Source organism: Helianthus annuus, chromosome 3, assembly GCF_002127325.2.
Source record: "Helianthus annuus cultivar XRQ/B chromosome 3, HanXRQr2.0-SUNRISE, whole genome shotgun sequence".
In the NCBI taxonomy this organism is placed as follows: domain Eukaryota; kingdom Viridiplantae; phylum Streptophyta; class Magnoliopsida; order Asterales; family Asteraceae; genus Helianthus; species Helianthus annuus.
This window is the reverse complement of record NC_035435.2, coordinates 29,576,330-29,588,382: the sequence shown is the minus strand read 5'-3', so window position 1 is coordinate 29,588,382 and position 12,053 is coordinate 29,576,330. Positions and strand designations below refer to the sequence as shown.

The following is a 12,053-nucleotide window of genomic DNA, read 5'->3' as shown; positions in this document are numbered from 1 at the left end:
GGTCTAAGTCTACGACTTAAATATGACCCGTTAGCATTCTAATTGGTTTTATACCATTGTTCCAGACTAGAGCCTTTTAGTAGATTATTACCTACGCTTATTTAATTGATTACGGCTGAGTTACAAACCTTGCATTTGTATCAAGTATTAGCTCAGGTAAATATTCTTAACCTATTTTCCCTATAAGGCTTGGGATACGGTAAGTTATTACCCCTTGGCCGGGTATGGGATCATATGCCGGATTGTGGCTACAAAATCTTCATAACCCATTTTGATATGTTTTATCTGATAACTTAAACAATGGGGGTTAACGCGACCGTGTCTTGGATATCCATGGCTCATTTAAGTTACTAATGGCCACGACTGTGCACGGGGTGTAGGCATACACCCGTCAGATGCCAATTCTTATTAAAAATGTTTTCTTACCCGTTGATTAGGGGATACCCCTTTGTTGGTTTAAGTGGTGTGTCTGTTAATCATGTCTCGGTGTTTAGTACTAGGCCCCATATGTATTAACAGATATGTAAAACTATATACAAGATCATTTTGAATTATCCCAAGTTATTAAAAGATTTTCATGTGCCTTGTGCACTTAAATAAATTTTGAAATGTTTTCAAAATGTGTCGGTTGGTTGTATTTACCAGTGAAAACTGACGTATTTTCAAAAGACTAAACTACATGTACAAATACGTAAATAGGCTGGAAGCTGCTCGGTATTGCTAGAAGATGAATTTGCAACTCCTTTGCATAAGCCTATTAGTTTGTTGAACTCATTTTGTATATTTTATGATCCGCTTGTGGATCTTTACTTTACAAGCCGTTTTGTATTATTATTTCGCACTTCAAACATTTGGTTTGTAATAGTAATTTTACTCCAAGACATAGTAATTATTTCGAAGTCTAATTTTGCTCAGTTTATGATTTTTGGCAGGTTACTTATTTGATATGCCGCCAAGACATCGTGGGAGAGGAAGAGGCAAAGGTCCTATGAGAGGAGGACCATCGAGCCAAGCAGGACCATCGCATCATTTCCCATCATCTTTTTTTTTATTCAGATCCTTATCAGGATTGGGGATACTCAATTGAACCAGCGAGACACTCTGTCTCTTTGAGTACTTCACCATCATACCATCAATCATTTCATTCGCATCACTCGCATGGGTCTCATCACTCACAACACTCACACCACGCCCACTCACATTCACATGGGTCTTTTGACCCAAATCACTATATTAACACCCCTCCCAGTGGACATAATCAGCCGAAGCAAGATGTTAACCAGGACGTAGAGATGGATGAAGATCCTGACCCAGTGATTCCACCTTCGGGGTCGCCTGCGCACCCCATTGAGATCTACAGCGGTTTCGCTTCTTATGCGGGATCGCCATACCAAGGTCCCAATGAATGGGATGAATACTGGGGTAAGTTCAAGTTTGAATTTACTCCTTTGTTAGGACCGGTTTTGACTTCCGTAACGATTGCGAAACGAACGTGTGATGTGCGGAATCCGTACACGAACGTGACCGAACACACGAGACATAATATAATCGTGATTCTTTGATAAATCTGAAAACGTACAAGAAACGTGAATCACCTTGCCACTTTCTCTCTCTAGATTCTCTCTCTAACCTTCAAAAGCTCCAAGTCTCTAATCTGGCAAAAAGTTACCAAAAGTTCTAAATCCTAACCCTAAGGGTTCTATTTATAGGCCAAGGGGCTTTAATGAGATTCCTTATTATTTACACAAATGCCACCTTGCCTTGTACTAAAATATAACAATATAAAGCAAGTTTTCTTCAGTTTCTGCTACGGACTGGATTGACGGAGGCGATAGACATAAATGCGCTAACAGACTCCCCCTTGGATATTGCCGCAGTCAATCCGTAGTCAAACTTGTAGCGACTTGTCTTTCTCTCTCTTTGAGTCTTCTTGAAGCTTTAACATCTTCAGCAACACAGACTCCCTCTTTCTCGAACAGAATCCCCGTGGATCTGTCTTCAGCTTCAGCTCCCTCTTTCAGTAGACTTTTCAGGCTCCCCCTTTCGTCAAGCTTCCGTGCTTTTGGGATTGACACCTTGCTTTCCAGTTACAAGCTCCTTCAGGATAGTTTCCTGGCACCTTGAATCCACGCTTCCTCTTGCGTTGAGCTCGTCTTCAGACTCCCCTTTAGACTCGGCTGTCGGGATCGTAGTCCGGTACACTCATACATTTATAAGTAACAACTTTTGAACATTCAATTGTCCAGGAATTGTAACCTGGTTCTATTAAACTTTCTAAATCAAGATCCTGGCTCTAAGATATAATAATATGAATATATCCAGGATTATCTTGATTCTCTTCCCCTATCAACAATCTTCATGGATTTGGAAGTATTAAGTATCCAAAATTGAAAACTGGCTCTATTACAGATTTTAACAATATAAGAATCCAAATCCTTCACGGTTAATCATCCAAGTCCAAATTAATGACCTTGGAGATATCACAAACTGTTTTTGATTTTTGATTTTAAAAGTACAAGTTTCAAATTAATGAACTCGATTTATTTTCAGAAACACGATCAGCATATTTAGATTTTGAAACTCAGCATCTCAGACATCGGTTGTCGGAAATAAAGTGAAATCAAAATCTTTTTGTATTTTTCTAAAACATAAAGCATTAAAGAAATATTTACAAACATATTTACAGACAATATTTTTGTTTGAGTTCGCGTTAGTAGATCATATCAGTTTTTGACAAATCACTAGTACCGTTGAGCTTTAAACACTTTAAGTTCTTAACGATTCACTTAGATTGTCAGTATACTGATCCACTTAAATTTTCACACAAACTTCAATTGATTCGAGATACGGATTAGTGTTCTAAAGACTTAAACTTATTCGCGTGTCCCACCTCAGAATATACTCCCATATCCAGACTCCTTTATTCAGTCTTACAGGTGATTGTACACTAATGATATCTGTAAACGGGTAATGCGAGACCATGAGAGCTCATGTTAGAACTTCCATTCAGACAAAGAGATGATGGCTCGAGTTTAGGTGTGTCCCGTTTGGGGATCTTTTCTTCAACATCACATTATTAGCATTTTTCAATGTTTCATCATTTTTTATGCTGAGGGTGGGCTTTATGATTAAAGCAGTGCAGAGCATTATACGAGGACTAGGCTATTGCTTCCGCAAAATCAGAAGTCCAGGTATAATACCCCAGATATCATCACGTACAAAGACCTAGTATGTCAGAAATAGAAAGCCCTTCAAACAAGATTTCAGGGGTTACCTATATATCCGAGAGATGTTCCCCACAAGATAAGTAAGTATTTGATATTTAGGTTTATATCTCGAATACAATCTACTAAGCGTGTAAAAACCTATTAGCATATCATTAGTGAGACTGTTTATCACATTATAGCATTACATTTCTTTAGCGTACTATGGTTGTCTACTGATCTACTATCATTTCCTCTTTTTACATAAAAACTCTTTTTCAAATTTTATCATGTTTTTGGCTTTTTCAAATTTTCTAATGTTTTTGTATTTTCTGACAATTCCTTACTCCCCCTAAAATGCAAAACCATTAAAAGAAAATTTGACAAACCGACACTGATAGCTTTGTCTCGCCATCCATTTTCTGCTTCACATGCTCTGTATAACAGAAAATATAATGTACCCCCATGATTTACAACACATTGATATTTTACAGTTTGAAAACCGTTTTTCAATCTTGTAAAATTAATCATGTTTGTTCCGCCGTGAGGGTTTCGGCATATTCAATCAATCATATTTTTGAAATTTTTGAATTTTTGACAAAATCTAAAAACAAACATATTTTTGGTTTTTCAAAATTTTCAATTTTTAGGGTTTTTGAAATATTGTTTATTTTTGTACAGAAAATCAAACAAACTCCCTGTTTAACCATCACAGGGATCAGCAGCCTCTTCCTTTCGTGCCAGGCTGCTCCTACATTCTTCTTGTTGACATTCAGAATTCTTCAGAAGTACCTGCACATTCAAATTACTCAATTACTTGAACAATTTAGCCCAGGTCTGTTTGACCTTAGGCATTTTAACACAATATGATTCGTTCAACTTCGGAAAATCTTTATCATTTTTCACAAATGAATTTTCATTCCGATTATCACTCACAGTAACCTTTTGTTTCTTTTCCACCCAAGTTTGTCCTTTTGAGGCACTTCTTTTGTAAAAATTAGAATCATTTTGAACATTTTGATTTTGAACAACAACTTTTGGTTTCCAAAACTGGTTTGGTTTTGTTGCATCAACAGTTGTTTTCCAAATTTGTGTTGTTCTTAATCTGGGTGTTATTGATTTCCATGTTTGTTGTGAGTCAGCCTTTGACATTTTCGGCTTCCAAGTTTGCTTTGAATCAAACTTGGTTGACTTCTGATTCACAACATCAGACTTCTTTTTCTTCTCAACATCAACAGGTTTCAGATTTGGACACTTGCGAGCAAGATGTCCTGTTTGATCACATTTGAAACATGTTATCTTTGAAACATCTTTCACCTGTTGTTGTTGCGTTTTCTTTTGAGCATAGAACTCTTCATTAGACTGTCGTCTAAATTGGAGTTCTTTCTCTTCTTCTGAACTTGTTCCGTGAACAAAATTCATTTTTGTCTGATAACTTTGTTTTTCATTTATATTCCAACTTTGTTTCTTCTTATAACCCAACCCAGCCTTCATGTTTTTCTTCTTGTAACCAGGTTTGTTATAAAAAGTTTTGTGACATTTTCCAGCAAACTTTGGAATTTCAGATTTTTCAATCTCAATCATTTTGAAAACTTTGTCAATCTTTTCTGAAATCACATTCTGAATTGGAAATACAATATCTGAGAATAATTTGTCTAATCCGATCATGGTATAAACCAATCCTTTTGAATCATCATTCAAATTTTTCTTAGATTTTGAGTTTTTCAGATATTCTTCATGAAAACTTCCTTCATTTTCATCATGTGATTCAGATTTACCCTTTTCAACCGACTCTTCTTTCAACACACTTTCAACGACCTTACCTACCACCTCTGAATCACTTGAATCATCAGATTTGGAATAGGTTACGTCAATGTTATCTGGCAATTGATCGACCATGTTGAAAGCTTTTTCGACTTTCTCATCATCATAAAATGCGAATTTTTCCGGTGGAGGAACTTGATGATACTCAGAACCAATGCCCTTTTTGTTTTTCTCAGAATCATCATCACCCGGTTTTATGTTGAAAATTCTTTCAAGCACATATGATGACGCATGATAACTATGTAACTTGTTGTTATCCTGTTCTAAATCAGCTATTTGACGCTTTAGCTTAGCAACATCCTCAATGTAAGAATTTACAAATTGTTGCTTTATTGAATACTGTCGCTTAAGCGTATCAGATGTTTAATGAACAGTATTTCAATCTCGATTGAACAAGTTTCATTTGACTCTTCACATTTTCATATGACTCTTTTATAATGTGATATGCCAATTTTGTTGAATCGTATTCTTTTTTTTTATTTCTTGAAAAGTATTCTCTTTTAGATCACATTCTTCTGTCTTTTTCAAAAGATTTTCTTTCAAAACTTCATTTTCTTTTTCTAATTTTTTACATTTTTCCGAAAGTTTTTCATCATTATCTTTTAAAATCTTTTCATTTTCTAACATTTCTTTGCATTTTTCTTTGAAAACTTCTTTGATTTTAGTGAATTCAAGATCTGTTGTTCTGAATTTTTCATCTTTTTCAGTAAAAGTACTGCACGTTTCTATGCATTTCTTGCACTTTTCAACATTTTTGTTTATGATCTTAGAATCAGAATTTACCTCAGTGATTGACTCTTCGGTGTTCTCTTCTGCATCTTTTTGAGTTTGATCAACATCTTTCCTTTTCTCATCACCAGCACCAGCATCACTATTCACTTCAACCGAACTTTCCATTTTCTTCTCAACTTCTTCAACCTGCTGTTCTTCAGTAACAGCTTCTTTTTCAACAACTTTTTCTTCTACCTTCTCTTCCTCAGCAATCTTCACATCTTCTTCTTTAACAGCTTCGACTTTGACTTCCTCAACAACTTTCTTCAAATCATCGACTAACTCTTCAACATTCTTTTTCATTCTCTCTTCATCCCTCTTTTTCAAACTCGCGGTCATCACGTCACGAATTATCTTATCCAGCCTTTTCAGATAACCTGTTTTATCTTTCGCAATTTTCGAATAGTATTCGCCGGACCGAGGAATTACTGCAACAACATCATTGAAAACCACTTCTTTTCTGTGAACAACAGGATCACCATTTCTGTTGACATATCAATCTCTCTTTTTGTCGTATCTTCCATAGTACTTTGCATCTTCGTATTCTTCCTGCATTTTCTCAATTCTGCATCCTGCAAAGAATCTTTCTCTTTCGGTTTTCTCACTTAGAATTTCTTCTCTGGTTTTCTCCTTGATTTCAGCCATGATTTTATTTCCTCGATATTCACACCTCGTAACTCACAACACAAGAAACAATTAAATAACAATGATTAGTTACAACAAAAATATCAAACACTTGGATCGGACGGGTATCCGGTCGAGTGAGTCAACAAAAGTCAATAGTGAAAATAATCAGTGTTGTCCGATCGGGTGGCACTGAATGACAAATGAACCTTTGTAATCTAGATAAGATGGTTTAGAATCGGCTGGCACTTCGTTCGACCCACTGTTTGATGGATCAGCACTACACGACAAAATATGTTGTCCGATCGGCTGACTATGCTTTGAATAGAGTGGGTTGTCCGATCGGCTAGCCTGTACAATTGATGCACACTATGCGACAAAACAATATGCTGGTCAATCGGTTAGAATGATATGCTGTCCGAACGACTTGCAATATTCTTGAAACGGTTGGTAATCCGATCGACTTGCTGTCCGTTTCAATGTCACTACACGACAAGCTGCTTAGTCGATCGGGTGGCACGTTGACTTCTTAGACCACAACAATTATAATGCAAACTGTCAGACTACAAAACGACAATTAGCACATGCACTTAACAATCACCGTCCTGACAAACTTTATTCATTTTCACATGCAATCTATTGATTTTCGACATGATGACAGACACTTTAATAAGTTTTTAAATGTGTATATTAGCTATTAGACCAAAACTATATCATCACATGGACTGCAACAATTATCACATGCTCACCGAATGCATTTAGTGACTCACATGAATTTGACTGACAAAAGCATAATATGTTGACCAAGTTACTCGCACAGGTGAGAACACAAGACTCGGATTGCCGATCGATCGGTTGGGATGCTAGCCATTCGGCCAGCTGTCCGATCGGTTAGGTCAACAAAGTCAAAAGCTTTATTGAATTTAAAGTGTGATGCTATGGATCGGACAGGTGTTCGATCGGTTAGGTCAACAAAGTCAAAGGGTTTTAATGAAATATAGTGATGTTTTGAAACGGACTACTGATCGATCGATCAGCAGTTCGATCAAGTGAGGATGCTGACCGATCGGTTGGCAAGTCAAGAGGTCAACAACTTAAATGAAATTCAGTGATATGTTTTGTTCGGTTAGCTAGCCGATCGGTCAACTAGCCAATCGGCTGACATTCATATGAATTTCAACATCAACAGTCAACATGTTCATGTATATTTCAAACCAAAAATCTTTAATTTCTCCCAAACGGCTAGGAATTAAGATCTGAAAATTTGTAGGCTTGTAGATCAGATAATTTCGCACAACATATCCAAAAATTAGCAATTTTTAACCGTTAAAACTCGATTAATTTGACGTTTTTCAGTTAAGAACATTAAGAGATGAAAAGATGAAGAAATTGATCGAATCTGATGTGATTTTGGATCTGAATCTGATGAATTTGTGTGCGAAATTGTGTGTTTGATCCGTGCAATCGAGCTGCTGCTCTGATACCACTTGTTAGGACCGGTTTTGACTTCCGTAACGATTGCGAAACGAACGTGTGACGTGCGGAATCCGTACACGAACGTGACCGAACACACGAGACGTAATATAATCATGATTCTTTGATAAATCTGAAAACGTAAAAGAAACGTGAATCACCTTGCCACTTTCTCTCTCTAGATTCTCTCTCTAACCTTCAAAAGCTCCAAGTCTCTAATATGGCAAAAAGTTACCAAAAGTTCTAAATCCTAACCCTAAGGGTTCTATTTATATTCCAAGGGGCTTTAAGGAGATTCCTCATTATTTACACAAATGCCACCTTGCCTTTTACTAAAATATAACAATATAAAGCAAGTTTTCTTCAGTTTTCGCTACGGACTGGATTGACGGAGGCGATAGACATAAATGCACTAACATCCTTCATACCATTCCACCCCTCCACAGCCGCTTCCACAAGAGGACGTGCATATGCAAGCGGTGGAACAACCGCCACCTGTCGCAACCCCCGTTCCCCTAGTAACAATCCCGGGAACGGGCGGCCGCGACCAGTTCTGGTGGCATCTTGTTTTTGTCTAATTTGGCAGCGGAATTTTCATCAGGACCGTAGTTAGGAAATATTTTATCAGAGTAAAATACCACACTTTCATAATATTAAACACATGGGATAAAACCCAAGTTTTCAGTACACACATTTTCATAGGGATACACCCTATTTTATTAAATAAAACATCTATTTATTTTTAGGTAACTTTATTGCCACTTTTCCAAGCCTTCAGTGCTGTCCAGCTGGCTTCTATTTGGCTTTCACATTTTGTTACCTGAAACGCGTTTAAAAACATTTTGTCAGTGGGAAATACTGGTGAGTGAATCCCATTTTAATCAAGTTTTAATAAAACCATGGTACAGTATTGAGGGCGATCTCGCAATTACATTTGTTTCCAAGTTATACGAATTATCACCCGTGGTATTGTCAGACCCGACTTGTGGAAATGTTACTCCTTGACCAGGTGGTAACAAATTTTGTATACAAAACCCCAACATACCCACGATAATTGTATTCTTACAAATACTCAATAACTACTTAATATATAATTAATCATGTGAGGTTTTGTAAAAATAGTTAACGAAAGGTTTACAAAAAGCGGATAAACTCAATTGCTGTCTTAGATTATCCTTTAAGGTTTCCTAGTGATAATCTATAAATTACACAAATGCATGCGTGTTAGTATAATAACCCATTTTAACATTAGTAATACCCTCCCCGAGACGGCATTCCAACGACTACGTCGGGCAGAACCACGACAACCGTTACGAAACCCTAGATCAATCGGGCAGAGTATCTAATACGTCTCCAGCGGTTATGATACTTACATCGGAGCAGAACCTCGCTATTTAGAGGGGTATTATACCCGTGTATAATGCCTACACTTCAGTTTTGAGATTGAGAAAAGAAAATTGAACGAACAGACTGAAGATCCGATGCCCTCTACTTATAGGGCTGGTTTTCAATTTTTATGCGGCCCGCGTAAATGTAAGCAAAGGCTTACGCGGCCCGCGTCAACGCTGGTCAACAGCGTTGGTGATCCGGGTCAGCATATAGGTTCAACACGAGTCGGACACGGCCCGCGACCCGCGTAAGACCCTTAAGAGGTTTACGCGACCCGCGACAAATGCAAAACATTATTTTTATTAATATTTAAGGTATTCGGGGCCTGTTTTCGCATATGGGGTGTATTTTAGGACATATTGGGATATTTTAAAATATATTAGGGTGTCGGAAAATTTATGAGGGTGTCGGTTTTATGTTAGGGTTGTTATATCCTCCCCACCTTGTTTTAGAGCTCGTCCTCAAGATCTACTAGAATAAGTTGGGATATTTCCTTTGCATTTCCGATTCAAGTTCCCATGTGTATTCTGGTCCTCTTTTGGAGTCCCACTTCACTTTGACCAGAATTAATCTCTTGTGCTTGAGATTCTTAATCTTTCTATCTTCAATCTGTAGAAGCCTTTCTACAAATTTAAGTTGTTCATTTACCTCTATATCCTTATGAGGTACTACGAGTGATTCATCAGCTAGGCATTTCTTGAGATTAGATACATGAAATATATCATGTATTCCTGCCATTTCCTCTGGCAGTTGTAGCTAATAGGCTACAGGTCCTATTCTTCTAATAATCTCAAAAGGTCCAACATACCTGGGACATAGCTTCCCTCGTTTGAAGAATCTTACCACTCCTTTCCAAGGAGAGACTTTTACAATACCTTGTCACCTACCTGGAATTCCAGCGGCTTATGTCTGTTATCAGCGTAGCTCTTCTGTCGATCACGTGCGGCTTTCAGTCGTTCCTTGACTTTAATGATCTTATCGGTTGTTTCTTGCACTATCTCAGGTCCAGATAGTTGCTTTTCCCCAATTTCTGCCCAACAGACTGGGGTTCTGCACTTTCATCCATAAAGTGCTTCGAATGGTGCAGCATTGATACTTGTGTGATAACTGTTATTATAAGAAAATTCTATTAAAGGTAAGTGATCGTCCCAATTACCTCCGAAATCAATTACACAAGCTCTAAGCATGTCTTCCATTGTTTGGATTGTCCTTTCGGTTTGTCCGTCCGTTTGAGGATGATAAGTTGTGCTTAGATTTAACTTGGTTCCTATTGCTTTTTGGAAACTTGCCCAAAAATGAGAGGTAAAACGGCTATCCCTATCAGAAATATTGATAAAGGTATTCCATGTAATGAAACTATTTCATTTACATATAATTTAGCTAACTATTCCATACTGAAAGTTTCCTTCATTAGTAAGAAATGAGCTGTTTTGGTTAGCCTGTCTACAATCACCCAGATTGTATCATGACCTTTTCTTGTTTCGGGTAATTTGGCAACAAAATCCATTGTTATCAATTCCCATTTCCAAACTGGCATTTCTAGCTGCTGTAATAAACCTGAGGGTTTCTGATGTTTAGCTTTAACTTGGGAACAAGTTAAACATTTAGAAACGTAAACTGCTATATCCTTTTTCATTCCTATCTACTAGAAATTCTTTCTTAAATCCTGATTCATCATATCACTTCCTGGATGCATCGTATACTTAGATTTATGGGCTTCTTCTAATATACGATGACGTAGGTTTCCTAATTTAGGTATACATATTCTCTTCTTATAGAATCTCCAAATTCCATCTGTTCCTTGTTCTAATTCCTTAATCATTCCTTTTAATTTTTCAGTATCATCCTTGATTACTGATTCTTGTGCTTTTCTAATCTGATCATTTAAATCTACTTGTAGATTTAATTTAATAGAACATACCCTTTTTGGCTTTTCGTGATACTTTCGGCTTAAAGCATCAGCCACTACATTGGCTTTCCCTGCATGATACTGGATATTACAATCGTAATCACTAAGTATCTCCATCCAGCGTCTTTCTCTCATATTCAACTCCTTTTGCCCGAAAACATACCTTAAACTCTTATGATCAGTGAATATGGTAAACTTACTTTCTCTTCATGATTCTTAAGTTCTCTAGATGCGTAAGCTATGACCTTTTGGCGTTGCATCAATACACATCCATAACCTAATTTAGAAGCGTCACAATAGACTATAAAGTCTTCAGTTCCCTCTGGTAATGCTAATATGGGTGCATGGGTTACTCTTTGCTTAAGGATTCTAAAAGTTTCTTCCTGTTTTGGTCCCCATTCAAACTTAATGGATTTACAGGTTAATAAGGGAATGGCTATTCTAGAAAAATCTCGAATAGATCTTCTATAATAACCTGCCAATCCTAAGAAACTTCTAACCTCGGTTGGTGACTCGGGGGTTTTCCATTTGGTAATCGCCTCGATCATTGTGGGATCCACATGAATTCCTTCATGGTTAACTAAGTGTCCGAGAAACTGTACCAGTTCTAACCAAAACTCGCACTTTGAAAACTTAGCATAAAGTTTTTCCTTTCTTAGAAGACTTAAAAGTTCGTGCAAATGCTTTGCATGATCCTCTTTACTTTTAGAGTAAACGAGAATATCATCAATAAAAACAATTATGAATTTATCCAAATATGGCTTGCATATTCGGTTCATCATGTCCATAAATGCAGCTGGGGCATTACCAAATGGCATGACAGTAAATTCATAATGGCCATACCTTGTTCTAAAAGCATT

At 37.1% G+C, this 12,053-nt stretch overlaps 1 protein-coding gene across 1 annotated transcript; it reads right to left on the bottom strand.

Annotated features, from left to right (window-relative positions):
- Positions 1 to 3,905: 3,905 nt before the first annotated feature.
- On the bottom strand, positions 3,906 to 6,443 carry LOC110931434 (ring-infected erythrocyte surface antigen-like). The gene is made up of 3 exons (XM_035987990.1): positions 6,328 to 6,443; positions 5,811 to 6,258; positions 3,906 to 3,995 (listed from the first exon to the last, which is right to left on the bottom strand). The coding sequence occupies exons 1-3, from the start codon at positions 6,441 to 6,443 to the stop codon at positions 3,906 to 3,908; spliced, it is 654 nt and encodes a 217-aa protein (XP_035843883.1).
- Positions 6,444 to 12,053: the final 5,610 nt, after the last annotated feature.

Coding starts and splice junctions, on each gene's coding strand:
- LOC110931434 (XM_035987990.1), bottom strand. CDS start 6,443: ATGGCTGAAATCAAGGAGAAAACCAGAGAAGAAATTCTAAGTGAGAAA. Junction 6,259..6,327: donor GAAGAATACGAAGATGCAAA/GTACTATGGAAG, acceptor TGTTGTTCACAG/AAAAGAAGTGGTTTTCAATG. Junction 3,996..5,810: donor CCGAAGAGTCAATCACTGAG/GTAAATTCTGAT, acceptor TTGAATGTGCAG/GTACTTCTGAAGAATTCTGA.